This window comes from Rhinolophus ferrumequinum, chromosome 27 (assembly GCF_004115265.2).
Source record: "Rhinolophus ferrumequinum isolate MPI-CBG mRhiFer1 chromosome 27, mRhiFer1_v1.p, whole genome shotgun sequence".
NCBI classification, from domain to species: domain Eukaryota; kingdom Metazoa; phylum Chordata; class Mammalia; order Chiroptera; family Rhinolophidae; genus Rhinolophus; species Rhinolophus ferrumequinum.
Genome location: NC_046310.1, coordinates 828,310 through 844,348, shown reverse-complemented (window position 1 = coordinate 844,348; position 16,039 = coordinate 828,310). Strand labels below are relative to the sequence as shown.

Below are 16,039 nucleotides of genomic sequence, written 5' to 3'. Positions count from 1 at the left end.
GGCCCCGCCCAGACCTGTCGCCACCTCTGGAGAGAGTGGACCCGGTGGGGTGTAGGTGTGCAGTCAGCATCTAGGATACCCACTCGGGCTCAGGGTTTATCCTACTGGCATGTGACCCTCCTTGTGACACTCTGAGGGGGAGGTTATTGTCCCCATTTTACAGATGAGCAACTGAGACCTAGAGAGGTTAATAGTTGGCCTGAGTCTCAGGCAGTAGGAGTGTTAGTCTGGATGGAAGCCAGGTCTCTGGACGTTGGGAACAGGGCTCCCTCCACTCCCCTCACCCCCTGCAAGCTTCCAGTTCCGGTCATAATAGTGGTGATCGAGATAACAGCAGATGGTCGGCCACAGAAGCCAACAACAGTCGCCACGCAATGGGCGTTTTCCTGAGTCCCCAGTGGGCGCCCACGCCCATCAGGTGTGTATTCTGCCAACAACCCTGGGAGATACGCAATGCCGTTCGCCTCTTACAGCTGAGAAGACTGAAGCTCGAAGAGGTCATGTGGTTGGATGGGTCACTGTGAGCAGAGCGGAGATTCAGACCCGCGGTGACGAGGCCCCAGCTCTTTGCACGACGTGCCGCGGAGTCTTCCTGTAGAATTTCCCACTCGGATATTTAGGACTCTCTTTTTGTATGAATCTCCACAGTGTAAACACAGCTATGAAAACACATTGATGTGTGTTTGTTTTGCTTTGTTGCTTTGACGGAGGGCATCAGCAAACACACAGTGACCCAGCCCTGGCACGTTCTCGCGTTTCCAGTTTTTCTCTTTACCCTGGTCCTGTCTCTGCTTCTCTCCGGTGCCTTTGTGTCCCCCCAGGGTGTTTCTCTCCTTTCCCACCTGTCCTCATCATCCTTTCTGCCCCTTTAGACCTCAGCAGCCAATCCGGTACCTCCGGCATCTTGTTGCCAGGCAACAGGCTTCCTACCTGCCTCCTTATGTTAGATTCTCCATGACAACAAGTATTGTCAAAAGAAAGAGAGAAAAGTTAGGGGGTGGGAGGAGGAGGAGGAGGAGGTGAGACCCTGTATTTCAGGACATGCCTGCAGTTTTTCTGACTGTAACTTGCTCAGGGTCCCCAGAGGGTGTCACAGTCCTCATGAGATAACAGGGCATGAGAACGACAGTCTCCGTGTGGGCATGTGCGTTCTGGCTCAGGGACATTCATGCAAGGACCAAGGATGAGAGCCACTGGCACCTTTGTTTAGGCAGAGTGGGGCTGGGCCACGTGGTCACTTTCTGTGGGTCAGTTCAGGAAGGCCGCGGAGGAGAGGATTTTTCAGTGGGACGTGGAAAGAGGAATATCTGAGTGGCGCCAAGTCTGAAGCAAGCAACATTTAGGGAAGGGTTCAGGCCAGGGACAGGAATGAGGGAAGAGGGGGTGTCATTACAAGACTTTGGGTGTGTGTGAGCCCTGTGAGATTTTCCTGGTCTGGCCAGCTCCGGGCGCAGTGCTCTCCACATCCCTCTACAGTCCCTTCCTGCTCCAAAGGCCTGGAGGAAGCCTGCAGGGGAAGTGGGAAAGGGGGCGGGAAAGGAAGGGGGCACAGCACTGGATTTCCAGGTGATCCAGAGAGGGCTGGTGATCACAGAGAGGACCCTGGCTCTTTCAGCCACAGCCCCTCCTAGGATGGGGAAGTTGGTGACGGTCTCAGAAAGGGGAAGGACTGAGAAGAAAGGAGAGGAAGCTGAGCAGTTCGAGTACCTGGGAACTGCCTCCCTGGACCTGTGGCCTGGGACCACCCAGGACCCTCAGGAAGGCGAGGACCTTCGTATTGCAAAACGTCCTCTCCTGGGGGCGAAGCCTGGTTGCTGGGGGCAGGGGGTGCTGTGCTACTCAAGCTGGAGTGTGTGAAGGACCCCTCCGCCCAGTGCCTGGCACTTACAGGGACCCCCCGACCCCCCCCATTTCTCTGGCACTTTCCTCGGTGGCACTGCCATGTACCCTGAGGCTGTCGTAAGGCCAGCGGACATTCTGTTGTCCTGGTCACGCACCTGGCCCTGAGCATTCTCCCCAAACCTGAAGCAGAAGGACGAGAAAAGCGCCGGTCCCCATACATAGTGGTCTTGGTGGACAGAGAGCGCCTCCAGGCCGCAAACTTAACGCGTGAAGTAGGGCCGTGCCGGTCTCCTCCGAGTCCTGGGAGGACAGCAGGGGCTGCTGCCGGGGGGCCACCTGCACGTGCTTGGCTCTTCCTTAGCCCCCTCCTTGGACCGACTGTTCGTCACTGTCAGAGCCCATGGTGTGTGTCCCCAGGGAGGCCCAGGGGCTGAGAAGGAAGCAGTGAGCCAGGCCCTGTGGGGGAGGGGAGGGGGCAGGCTGGTCAAGTCTGTGAACACAGCCTGCAACGTGCAACCCACAGTCCAGAGCTCCTCCCCTTGGACCGCACACTTCCACTTCTGAGAATGGAGCCGGAGGCTGTAATTGGAGGCACGTTTGCACGTTCACCACACAGAAGGGTGGGAAATTGGACGTGACCTAAATGGCCGGTGGCAGTGGGGAGGTTAGGTCATTTGTGCCTACGTATCCACATAGTAGTTTATTATCTGGTAACGAGCGTGCTGCTCGAAAAAGTTTTGAAGATGTTTTAAATGCTTCACCCATATTAATCGTGAGAAGATATAAAGTGTGCGGACAGTATAATCACGATTTCACCATCTGTGGATGACTGGGGAGTGAGCCGCCTGGAAGGAGCCGAAACGCGTCCACGTGGTACCGGCGGCCCAGTAGGTTTCCAGCTGCTACGTGTTTTCGTCTTTACGTTTGTGTAGATTTTCCAGGTGTTTGTAATGAGTGTGTTGTTTTTAGAATGAGAACTGCCCTTGTGCTCCTGTGCTAAGCATCTTACATGGAGTGTGTGTCCCCCAAAATTCACGTTGAAATCCTAACCCCAAGGTGACGGTGTTTGGAGCTGGGGCCTGGGGGAGGTGATCGGGTCGGAGGGCAGAGCCCTCAGGAGTGGGACCAGTGTCCTTATAAAGCGACCCAGAGACCTCCCTGCCTGCCTCTTGGGCCATGTGAGGACACAGCAGGGTGATGGACCGGAGGCCGGCCCTCAGCTGACGTCTTATCTGCCGAGGCCTTGATCTCGGACTGCCAGCCTCCGGAACTGTGAGAAATCCGTGTCTGTGGTTTAGAAGCCCCAGCCTCTGATATTCTGGTAAAGTAGCCCAAATGGCCTGAGACACGTTTCATTTTGACAGCGGCTCTGGGATGGAGGGCCCCTCCTTTTCAAATGCAACAACCAGAGCTTGGACGGTTTAAGTAAAAGCCATACAGTTTGCACTAGCAGAGCCAGACTCTGAAGAGCACCCCAGAAATGATACAGGAAGTGGGAGAGGGCTGGGTGAGTGGTGCTGACCCCCGTGGCTTGTGGTCTAAATGAGCAAAGGCCATTGTGTGCCACCTCAGGTGGCCCCCAGCTCTGCTTGCTGGGCAACCCTTCCAGGCAGAGGGGACCCTGCTCAGGGGAGTTACAGGGCAGGGACCGAGTGACCCGTCGGTGTGGCTGCACTCCTGGCTCTGCCAGCACATTGGGAGAGGAGGCAGGTCTCCCGAGTGCTCACCTGTCCTCCTCTGGTGTCTGGCACAGTCTGGGCCTTGGGAGCTGTGCTCTGGGCCTCACGGCGCACGGGGCTCTTTCTCTGAGATCGGGGTCAGTGGGGAGAGGGGCGGCCTCTCTCCTGCAGCCTGGCACCAGGGCCACGGGCAGCAGCCAGGCCTGGCCTCTGCTCTGTATGTGGTTCCCATACAAATGTGTTTCTCACAGGGGTGGGGAGGGGGTCCTGGCTTGGCCGCCCGGTACCGCAGGAGTGGGGGCCCCGCAGGAGTTTAGCTTGGCTCGGACAGACGCTGGAGGAGCCAGCCGGACGGGGGAGCTGGCTCTGCTGGAGACACAGGCAGCTGATTCCTCTGCAGAGCTCTGGAATGAGATGGGCAGTAGGCTGGAGGTCTCGCTGGTGCTGGAACTGCGGCCCATTGTCCAGACAGTGAAGCTAAGGGCTAAGATGGACCCCCTCGGGGAGAGGCTTGGCACTGGGCTCCGTCCAGCGGTCTGACTCCTGGGCTGCTCTGGACTGTTGGGCCTGCCAGCAGCTCCCAGCTCTGCCCCTGCCCCCAGCCCACCCCCACCCCTCGCGGGAAGGTGGAGCTTACAGCTGTGTAGCCAGCCTGATGCGGCCTTAGCTCAGCGGGTGGTCTGGCTCTGCACCTCACAGCCCGTCTCGCAGATGGGTTTGCAGTCAGACGGAGAGTCCAGCCCTCCACATGCCGGGACATGCTGTTCCAGGCAGGGCACCAGCCCACATGCTGCAAGTGGCCCAGCCTCTGAGCTGAAGTCTTCAAGACTAGTCCAGAACCCCCAGACCTCTTCGTGCCCCAGCCCGGGAGCCCTGGACTTTGGGACTTGGGAAGTATGTGGACTTGTTGAGAGACATCCCCTCCATCTGCCCGGCTGGAAAAACCATCCCTGGAAAATCACTGGAGGACTTACGTGGAGGGAGAAAAATAATAATAAAGTGTGAGAAAGATGGAGCTGACAGGTCTGCTGGGAGACGTGGCCACCTGGCCAGCTGCCTGGGGGGCTCCGTAGGCTCCAGTTCCTTTCTCTGCAATGAGGCCCCCCCCCAAGGCCCCACTTACTGCTGCCTCGCCCCATCCGTCAGCCCCAGGGCCCGTCTGGAATCTAAGCTCAGGAAGCCAGACCTCCAGGAAGCCCGGCCTGCAGGAAGTGACTAGGGAGAGAAGTGAGGTGCAGCAGGGACTGTCCCCAAGGGGGACTGGGCCTCGTGCCCTGTGATGGAGAACTCCAGGCTCCTGTCTGCTTTACAGGAGGGCACACTGGGTGCTGGGAACACCCAGGGGGCCGGCACAGGCTGCCTGGACTCCCGGCTGCTCAGCTTCCTGGGAGGTACTTACAACTGAGGCCTCCAGCCCCCTGTGATTTGTGGGGCAGTGTTAAGCTATTGATTTTCATTAATACTAAATCATTTCTCTTGGCTAATTGACATGGAACCATGGAGACTGACTGCGGAGCCGTTTATGTGGATCAAATCAGTGAAAAATGACAGTCTGCTAACACAGCACAGCCGTCTTCAGCTGGGCGGCTCTGGGACCCCTCCCTGAGATCAAAACTCACCTCTCTGTCAGAGGCCAGAGGCTGGGAGAAGCAACCCCTAGAATAAAGAACCAGGAAGTCACCTTGATTCTCAGCAGAGAGGATGGAGGTTAGACGTTTGAAAGAACTTCCAGAGAGATGGGTGAGGGATTCTGGGAGAAGTGTTGGAGGAGTGCAAGGCGCCTCCCTGCTATGGAGGTTGTTTGAGGTCACCTATGTCCTGCCTGTCTGTCTGGACTCGGCCAGAATGGGCACAGGCCTGGGCAACAGAGTGACGGAGTTTCTGTGGGCGTGCCAGGTCTGGGCAGTGCAGCATTGGGCAGCTGTCCTGGGGACGGGCTGGGCTGGGCAGGTGGCATCTCGGCACCGGCTTGATTATTTACTGCAAATGCCGGAACTGACCTCTCTGCCATCACCTGAGATTCTCACGGCCAGTCCCTTCTTTCGTCTGTCAGAGCAGGCTGCCATGAGGCCAGGAAAATGAGTGGTCTGCCGTGTGAAGTTAAAGGGCCCCTGGGGGTGTTGGCAGAGCCCTGGGCTCTGGGAACAAGGAGGATGAGCTGCGTGCACTCCCCATTCTGAGCCAGGAGCCAGCCAGGCAGGCGCTGGGAGAACCCATCTCCTGCCAGGTCCAGGCCAGCTGACCCTGTGTCCTTTGCTTCCTGCCAGTGCCCAGGCCCACGCTGTCCTCCTCGGCCAAGGCCCAGGCCCGGCTGAAAGGCCCAAAGCCAGGGTCCACGGGCCAAGAGCTTGCAGCAGGGGGGTGACTTTCAGTCCCACCCACATCTCAGACCTTCCTCATCCATCCTGAGAGACTGGAAGAAATGAGAGGCTGGACGAGAAGGAGAAACATTCAGTACATGGCTGTTGCAGTCCTGCCCTCAGCCCTGGGAGCTGCCCCGTCTTGGGGTCGTATGTGGAGGGGAGGCCGTGTGTGTGTGTGTGTGGGGGGAAGGAACTGGACCAGGAGTCCCTCAGGCACCACCACTGCTGAGCGCTCTGGCTGGGGACAGGTTGCTTCCTCTCGGCCCAGGGACGTCCTCAGGTGCCCTGTCCCTCGTCCCCAGCTCCAGTGTGAGCTGTAGGAGGTCCATAAGCACACACGTCGAATGAAAGTTGTGTGGATCCCTTTCTCCAGGAAGCTTGGAGCACCTGAGATGGACCAGGGTGGGAGGAGCCAGAGGCCCTCTGTGGGGTCTCTGGGCTGGATGGGAATTGGGCCGAAGGACAGGGTCAGCAAGGGACAGGAAGACGGGCAGAAGCTAGAGGGGTGTGTGTGTGTGAGCATGTGTGTGTGTGTCTGCGTGTGTCAGTGTGTGGACATGGGTGGGGGAGCGAGTGGATGTATGTCTGTGTGTGAGTGTGTGTGACTATATATGTGGTATTTTTCTGAGGCTGCAGCAGCACAGGCCACCTGTTGGCTGTGACATCAGAGGACACAGCCCTGTTCCCGAGGTGGTTCATCCTCCAGGGAGCGGACGGGGCCTCCAACCAGAGTGGGGCTCCCACTGGGGCTCGGCTGTGGGAGGAACCGCTCCGGGTTTCCAGGACAGAGGACAGGGTGCAGCAGGTGGAGTAGAAAGCTCGTGAGGACGCCCGTCTGTGGCGTTTGGATCCCTGAAGATCGTTCTGTCGCCGTCCTACCTCTGAGTGGGTCGTGCGAAAGCCGACCTTGGGCTGTCCGGAGGTCACCTCCTCACCTCTTCCTAACCCATGCTGCGGTTAATTTGGGGAACCTGTTTGACTTTGTTTACCCACCCTGATGCAACCCCGTACAAACTGGCTGTCCTATTCATGCTTAGATAGAAACTAGACGTGTAGGTTAGAGATGAGACGCTCTGCTGACGACGGCCGTGTTATTCTGACTGGAATACGTGACAAAAGGTGCGCGTGGGAAATTTGGGTCAGACAGACGAGATGAGTGCTGTGCTCGTGGCCTGGTTGACTTCATAGTAAAAACCTTCCTTCAGTGGTTCTTATGGGCCAGGCACTGTCTGCAGTGATATTCCTATAATAACGCGTAATCCTTAGGACAGCCCTGTGAGGAGGCATTTTTATTGTCCCCGTTTTGGAGCTGAGGAAACAGGCTGAGGGGGTTAAGTAACTTGCTTGGGACCACAGCTGGGAAGCAGCCAGTGAAAGCTAGATTTGCCCTGGGGGGTGGGGTGGGGGTGTCAGGAGGGGGCTCCAACTGGAGACCCGTATTCTAACCACCACGGAGCAGTGTCACCTCAGTGCTGGCGTCCAGGGACACCCCAGTGCCCTAACATGAGTGACTTCCCGACTTCCCTCACCTCCTCTGGGGCAGGTTTGCCTCCCTATTCGAACGCTGCTGAACAAGGCACCAGGCAAGACACCTGATTTGCCCCAATTCACTCAGCCCACGAGGGAACCATGGGACCCAGCACCCACGAGTCCCACCTCCCAGACTTTTCTTTTTCATTTGCTTTCTTTTTCTTTCTTTCTTCAAATGTTTAAAAAGCACATCCAGCCTCTTGATGCTGCAGGAACCACGTTCTGACCCTTTGAAATGGGCCCCCTGACCGCCTGCAGGCGACGCAGACGCCGCCGCTTAATGCGCCGCTGCAGGGAGCTGTCCCGTCAGCACCACCGCCGCCGCCGTGGCGGGCCGGCGCCTTGAGGGCAGAAAGGGCAGCGGAGGGAGGGCCGGGCGGGACCTGCAGCCGCTGGGGGGACTGTCCCTTCCGTGCCGTCTTCCGTGCCCGCACCACACCCTGGTCCCCTGTTCTTGAGGGAGCTGGCGCTTAAGCTCTAACCTGCTTCTGAGCTGGAGGAAAATGTTTAGGGGTCCCGAACGCTTCCTGGCTCTGGGTTTGCAGAGCCCTGAGCCAGTGGCTTCCACTTGTCCTGGTGGAGCCCGGGCCAGATGACTCACAGGCTGAAAGGTCGGGGAGGTCTGGATGCAGGCTGTCGGGTCAGCAGCAAGCACTGGCCGGAGCCGGCCTGTCTGGGTCCCACCCAGGCTCTGCCGCTGGCCAGCTGTGTGAGCAGCAGCGAGCTCCTTAGCCTCTCTGTGCGTCGGGGTCGCTGCCTGTGAAGTGGGAATGACAACACTAACACCACCTCGCAGGGCCACTGCAGGTGGAGAAAGGCAGAGCACACGGCCTGGCGCCTCAGCCAAGGAGCTGACACAGAGCAAAGCCCCAGCGGTGAATGAGAGCCCACCGTCAGGGTACAGGACCGAGGGCTGTGGGCCGGGGAGGCTGCAGTGCGTCAGTCGTCTCAGGCCCTTCTCACGGGGGGTCAGCTCCTTAGCTCAGCTGCTCAGTGCGTGGCCCAGCTCTGTGCTGGCCGCCAGGGTCAGCTGCTCAGGGCCCACAGGAGCCTTTGAGCAGACCCGCACTCGGCATTGCCAGCATGCTTGTAACTGACCGTCAGTGGGGTGGCCGATGGAAGGAAGATGACCACGTGAACCTGCCCTCATCTCTGCTGGGGAAGGACTCTGACAATGGGTCCTGAGGCCAGGCTGAGGCGTGTGTTCTCTTCTTGCCTTAAGACTCCCCGTGTCTCCACCTAACTGTAGTTTCTAGATTTTATTGGACCCTCATTTTACAGACTGGGCATGGAGAGTCAAGTAATTTACTCAGATTCTCATAGCTGGCATGCTGGGGCTGGGGACAGGGCAGGGTGCCCTGCGTGGGAGGCCGTGATTCAGTGTGCGGCCTGGTGGGTGGGCAGGGAGTGACATGAGATGGACGGGGAGGGAGCAGGGGTCAGGCCAGCCTCCGACATGGCCCTGTGGGCCTCGTTGGTGGGCAGCTGTTGGAGCGGTGGAGGCGAGCTGGTGTGGTTCCCTCAACACACGTGGCTTTGCCATCCTCTCTGCTGGAAGAGGTGGGGGTGCTTCAGTTCATCCAGTAATTGTATCAAGTCACTGAAGGACAAATTAGAGGGAAGGAGGGGGGTCATAGCATTCCTCTGTCTTGTGGAAATTATTCCATCGGTCAGGAACACAGTCCTATAAGCCCCAACGCTCACAGACAGCTCGAGCTGTGGTTCTGTAAATCCACCAATCTCACGGGTCCTACTCACTTCTTACAGTTGAGCTTGTAAGCGGTCTGGCACCACAGAGTCAAGGTCAGGGGAAGGTCAGCAACAGCCATAAACCACATTGTGTGTTGCTGGCAGCTTTCTCCATGGCACGAAAGGGGACACTGCCGTGGACTCAGGTGGACCGGCCGTGCTCTTGTGGGCTTTTCTCTGTCCAGATGTCCTTCATCTCTATTTCCACCCAGTACCAGTTTACCCTTCAGGAGTCAACTGGAGCATTTTCTTCGTACATAAACGCTCGCCCCCATCCTTCCCCTCGGTACACTTCTACAGCTGACAGTGTCCCACGGTCGTGTGTGACGGCCCTGCAGCCTGATGTTACAATTTCCTAAAAGACGATAAATTTGATGACAACAAACGATAACACTTAATTTGCATCTCCTCAATTTTGATGAAGTCTTTTGTTTTTGTTATGTTTTATCTCATTATATTATTTTGTGAATTTCTTGGTGAAGTCTTTTGCTCTTTCTTCTATGGGGTCTGCTTTTTACTGATTTGGTCGAGCTCCCGGTATCTGGAGGTATTCACTCCTCGTCTCTTACATAAGTTGCAAGTATTTTTATAGTTTATTGATGGCTTGCACCTTTTGAAAGGGCTGTTTTGTCCACACAGGGATTTTAATGTTTATGCACTCAGATCTATCTGTGTTTTTCTTCATGATGTCTGCCTTTGATATGGTGCTTGTAAAGACCTTTCCCGGAACAAAATATGGAAACATTCATGCATGTGTTCTGCAAATTCTTTTATGGTTGCATTTTCTACATTTAACTCTTTCATCTGTCTGGAATTGGTTGCTCAAGTCTTTGTAAACTGCTTCAAATTCCCTTTGAAATGAAAGTGATTAACAGATCAGTTTGTCCATTAATTAACATGGTGGGAGAGGAAGGTGGTTGAGGAGATGCTGAAGATACAGGAGAGAGATGCGACAATTGATGGATAGGAGACTGGGAGGGAAGGGCCTGGGTGCCGGGGGCAGGGGTACGCAGGGGGGTCTGCCTGTGTCTAAAGGTGGGACACACAGTCTCCGAGACTAGAGGAATTTCTAGGTCAGCTTTCTAGGTCAGAAGATGGGTCGGGAATGGGTGAGAGAGGAAGACTGTGAGCCAGGTGCCCAAATGTCCAGTGGCTGAGGGGTGGGGGCTTGTGGAGAAACCAGGAGAGATGGCATCTGTGCGGAGGGCCAGCGAATGGCACGAGCCAGGTGGCCGGAACGGCGGCTGGTGGGGGGTGAGGTGGGTGTTTACTAGTTTATGATTTGCAGGATTGTGACTGGCTGCCCCACCTTTGGGGCCGTGGGATCTGGAAGATTACACTCCCCTGGGGGAGAGCCAGGTGCCAGGTGACATGGCAAGTGGAAGGGCAGGGCAGAAAAAAGGCTGGGGCACAAGGCAGATGGCTTCCCACGGACATTCTAGAACCAGGAGAGACCTGAGAGGGAGGGGGCTGTCCTGCTCAACGGACAGGAGCGGAGTCCAGGGGAAGTGAACCCCGTTGGTCCAGCGCATTAAACTCCCCAAGCACTTTCACCCACGTTTGCACGTGGCCCTTACAGCCCCCTTTCCAAGCGGAGGAAAGGGGGTTGCCCAGAGTCAGGCTGGGAGCCCAGGAGTCTGATAACCAGCCTGGTGCTGGGGCGTCTGTGGCCCCAAAGTCACCGCTGTGCAGCAGGGGCCTGGAGCTGGGCCAGTGCCTAATGGTCTTCTCTCTCCTCTCTCTCCAGGGCAGCCTCGCGGACCATGAACGGGATGGCCAATGTGAACTCTGCCAGCCGGCCCCATTATGTCTCCTCCATCCCGGTGCCACGAGCTGCCTCCCAGACCCGGATTCACACCCCGGGCGCCTCTCCCCAGCTGCGGCCGCGCCAGGCTGGCCTGGCCCTGAGCCCACAGCGAGCGGCCTCCCCGAGACTGGGCACGGCCGCAGGCCCGCCCAGAGGCTCCTCTCCTAAGGCCTCCTGGGGCCGAGGCTCCCCCAAGGCTGCCGGGTCAGTAAGAGAGTCGGCCGAGGGTGCTGACAGCCTCTCCAGCTCCCCATGGAGCAGTCCCAGGGCAGCCCCCAAAGCAGCCATGTCCAGCCGGGCTGGGCCCAGAAGAGGAGGGGATGCACAGGGCTCCCAGGGAAGGAAGAAGGTGGCCCGGGAAGGGATTCCAGTCCGCCAGCCTCGGGGCAGGAGCCCGCCCCGGCCGAACTCTGGCTCTCATGGAGAAACCCACATCCCAGGGGCTCCTGAAGGTCAAAAGGCTCCTGACTGCCCCGGAAAAGATCAGAGCGACAAAGGCCACAGAGCTTCTGGGGTGCCCAGGCTTTCGGAGCCTGAGGCAGGGGTGGCCTCAGGGACACCCTCCCCAGCCTGCAGTCCCGTGCAGAGCACACGTCCGTCCCCAGCCCAGGGGACCATCAGCTTCTCCTCGGGCCATCAGCAGAGCCAGCCTGTCACAGCCACGGTGGCCCCCTTCCAGTACAGGTGAGTGGGGGACCCCAGGGCAAGCCCAAAGCGGGGAGCGCCATTGACACTGAGTGGCTGGTGGAGACCAGAGGACCCAGAGTATGAATGGAAGAAGTTAGGCAGGGGAGTCCTACAGACGTGGGGGTTCGAGAGCTGATGGGATCGGGAACATATAAAGGGAACCGGATCCAAGCTCTGGTGTTTCTCAACTAACTCTCGGGACTCCAGAACAATCGGAGGCTCATAAGGAGGGTACCCCTAAAATGTCCATTTCCCCTGCTCTCTGGGAAGTAATGAGGCTGCATCAGGGTGCTGGGGAGGCTGAAGCAGTTAGCTAGGTCGGTCGGTAGGTAGGTAGGTCGGTAGATAGGTAGATAGGTGGGTAGGTGGGTGGGTAGCTGGTGGGTAGGTGGGTAGGTGGATGGGTGGGTAGGTGGGTAGGTGAGTGGGTGGGTAGGTGGGTAGGTCAATAGGCCAGTAGGCAGGTCGGTAGGCAAGTCGTCTGCCCAGCTCATCTGGGACACTCACCTCACTGCACTGTCGTGGGCTCTGGCCCTGAGTCCCTGGGAGTGAGATCCTAACTCTTCCTGCTTGGCCTGCCCTAATGCCTGTGTCTGTCCGTCTGTCGGTCTGTTCGTCTGTTGCTGTCTCTCCCTCCACTTACCACGTTGCCTTGTACATATTGGTTTCTGTACCTGGCGTAGTAAGGACAGTACGTAATGCTTCTTAAATGGTCATATGGGGCAGCCACCATTGGACGGCGGTGTGGTCAGCAAGCAGGTCTCTCCAGCTTCCTTCAGATGTGGCGAGTTGAGTGCCTAGCAAAACAGACCCTTCAGTCAACTATGCTTTTCCAATAAAAATAGAACTCTTTGCTTAATGACCACATTAAGTAAACTAAATTTTCGTCACTGAGTATTCCACAGTCTAGAAACGCTCCAATGCAAATTAAGTACCTTCCTGACTTCCTGGGCTTTTCCAATGCAAATGGAAGATAAACTCTCACATTTTGGGTAGAAAAGCTTGTCCTGTGTTCCCTGGACACTGGGGCCGCTGGGGCGGCACAGCACCTCGGGAGGGGTGGGAACCACGGGGAGCCTGAACTTCCAGGAGAAGCGACACTGTTACTGGGTGTCTGGGAAATCAAAGGCACTCTCGCACCCTAATAATCGGGCCCCGGCGTCCAGGACAAGGACGTTAGTAGGCCCACACTACATTCTCTGCGTTCAGGACTCATTGAGAGTCGTCCGTTACGGACACCCCATTTTAAAAGAACACTGATGCACAGAAACACCTTTAAAGAAACACTGCAGATTGATGAGGGATCCAAAAAAGGTGTCATAAGAATGGCTAAAGCACCACCAAACCCGTATTACAAGAAATTCTAAAGGGACTTCCTTAAGAAGTAGAAGGAAAAAATATGGTTAATAAATGGCAGTGACTACGTATCTATCAACAATTGCTTTAAATGTAAATGGATTAAATGCTCCAATCCAAGGACATAGGGTGGCTGAATGGATACGAAAACAAGACCTTTACACATGCTGCCTACATGAGACCCACTCAGGTCGAAAGACACACACAGATGGAAAGTAAAGGGATGGAAAAAGGTATTTCATGAAGATGATGGAAACAAACAAACAAAGAAAGCTGGGGTAGTAATACTTATAGTGGACAAAGTAGACTTTAAAACAAAGGCTATAACAAGAGACAAAGAAGGACTGGTCATCCTATTTCTGGGTATTTATCTAAAGAAACCCAAAATGCTACTTCAAAAAGCTGTATACACCCCTATGTTCACTGCCGCCCTATTTACAGCAGTGAAGATATGGAAGCAACCTACGAGTGCATCAAAAGACGTCTGGATAAAGAAGATGTGGCTCGTATATACAATGGAGTATTACTCGGCCACTAAAAAGAATGGAATCTTACCATTTGCAACAACGTGGATGGACCTAGCGGATATTATGCTGAGTGCAGTAAGTCAGACTGAGAAAGACAAATACCATATGATCTCACTTATATGTGGAATCTAGAGAATAGAATAAATGAGCAAACAAAACAGAAACAGACCCATAGATACAGAGAACAAACTGATGGTTGCCAGATGGGAGGGGGTTTGGGGACAGAGTGAAAAAGGTGAAGGGAGTAAGAAGTACGATTGTCAATTATAAAAATAGTCACGGGGATGTAAAGCAAAGCGCAGGGAATATAGGCAATGATATTGTAATAACTATGTATAGTGCCAGGCGGGTACTAGTCTTATTGGGGGCAGTCACTTCTTAAATTATATAAGCATCTAACCACTATGCTGTACACCTGAAACTAATATAATATTGAATATCAACTGTAGTTGAAAAATTTAAAAAAATATTTAAAAAAATAAAGAAGATTAAAGGAACTGAGCTATTTGCTTTGGAGAAGGAAAGCTTGGAGAGGGCCTGAGAGCTGTTTTCAGATATTTGAAGGGCTGTCGTGTTGTGAGCTGAGTTAGGTTTACTTGGTGCAGCTCCAAGGACCAGAGTCGGCGTCGTGGTGGCCAGAAGTTAGCTTGAGACAGATGGTCCGAAGGACCCGTGAGGCCGCAAGCTTCCCATCACTGCGAGAACCCTGCCGACTCCAGGACCAGAGGATGTCTGACCCGGCGTCTCTGCCTCCAAGCCTGTCTTCTGACTGCCCAGTGAGCACACTGGGTCCTGTTCCCAAGAAGCAGCCCTGTGTCCCCGTGACCTGCGCACCGCAGGTTCTCGAAGAAGTACAGACGCGGGGCGCGCCTCCCCGGCAGGCTTCTCGTCTGGTTAGCAAACGCTTCACGGTGACTCCGGGGGTCTGCTCCTGCCTGACGCCCTTCACGTGGAGTTCAGTCTTTGGGAAAGGGTGTCAGGCATTAAATGGGGTGTTCCATCCTCTACCCTGCAGGTCCCTGGCCACATCTGGAAGCTGACCTTTTCCAGCAAGGTCAGAACCTCTTCCTCTGAACATTTCAGTGCGGCCGACAGCGCCACTCAGCAGACACTGGGACCTCAGAAGGGGCTCCTTTCAGGCCCCGGGTTAGGGTTACACATAGGGTCATGGTTTGGGCAAGGACCACGGATACCCAAGGTGCTGCAGGCAGGGGGCGGGAGCCTAGCATAGCCTGGGGGGCCTGGAGCTGCTGCCATGGGCAGCTCTGCCAACAGCCAGGTTGGGCCACCCCACGAGTTCCAAGCCAAGGAGGTGCCATCTGCTCCCTCGAAGCCACAGACATGCTGCTTTCGTGGAAGTCTGCTCTGCATCCCAGCACCTGGGCAGAACGTCAGCTGCTCCCTGCCCGTCCCCAGTCTAGCGTCTCCAGCCTGGTCATCCTCACCTGATTCTCCAGGAAGCACGTCTGTCAGCCACCTTTTCCCGGCCCACCTCCTGTCAAGGGTCAGGCACAGTCCTTCCTGTGACCTCCTGCCTCTCCTCTGACACCTGACCCAGCCACTGTCCCCCTCTGGATACTCTGCTCCTTGGACCCAGAGAGGCATAAATGCCCCTCGGTCGGGACGCACGAAATCTTCTGCCTCGTGCCCTCTGCTGTCCTGGAAAACGGCTGGGCAGCGTCACTAGCACTGGCGCTGCCCTTTCTAGGTGTTTTTCTCCCTGGCAGCTCTCGCCTCCCTCCCTCTGCTGGCTGCCGGCGGATCGGCTTCAATGAGGAGGGTCCAGTCCATGGAGTCAGGGCTGCTGCGTTGCTGGTTTTGTTCTGTCTGGTTCAACCTCCAGCCAACTTCCAGCACCGACCCTACTGTCCACTCAAGCTGGGCAGGGAGGGGCGGCGTGGAGGCAGGACGGCCTGAAACGGCAGAGCCCACCAGGCTGAGAGGTGCAGGCCGCCGTCTCGGAGCCCGTGCCCGTCTGCCCAACCCCCTCCCGCCCTTGTGTCGCCACAGTGGCCGTGACACCCACGGCAGCAAACCAGGCCTGTTTCCGATACTGGTGATGCCCACGTGGCCTGCGTCCAACTCTGCTTACTCTTTACGTGTGTGCTGTCAGTCAGTGAACCACTTATACGTTGTACAGAACTCTCTCTCCCTGGTAGAAGGTCCTCTTACTTTCTCACCAGCACATTGCCTCTCTGACTTCAGACACTCAGATCCACGCTCATTTCTTCCAAGAAACCAGCCTTAGACTGTCAAACCGATGTGGACCTCACAGAGGTCACAGTGTCCACCCCACGATGGAAGGGAGACCCCGAGCGGGGAGAGATCTGCTCTGCATTGCACAGCGAGTTAATAGCAGAGCTGGGCCCAGAGCCCCAGCCATGTGGGTGCTGAAGATGGAAAGCTGGAGGGAGGCATCACAGGGGTACTGGAGACTCGCAGGTCCTCCCCCAGGGCCCCCCCAGGACCAGCGTCTGCCCCCCCAGCCCCCAGCCCTGC

The 16,039-nt window shown here is 56.3% G+C and overlaps 1 protein-coding gene across 7 annotated transcripts in view; it reads left to right on the top strand.

Annotated features, from left to right (window-relative positions):
* NAV1 (neuron navigator 1) overlaps positions 1-16,039 on the top strand; it is a 183,251-nt gene that overhangs the window by 39,910 nt on the left and 127,302 nt on the right. For all 7 annotated transcript variants that reach the window (XM_033099890.1, XM_033099889.1, XM_033099888.1 and 4 more), the window contains one exon: positions 10,911-11,654. In XM_033099890.1, coding sequence (XP_032955781.1) covers positions 10,927-11,654 — 728 coding nt within the window. In that variant the 5' untranslated portion in view covers positions 10,911-10,926. The remainder of the gene's footprint in view (positions 1-10,910; positions 11,655-16,039) is intronic.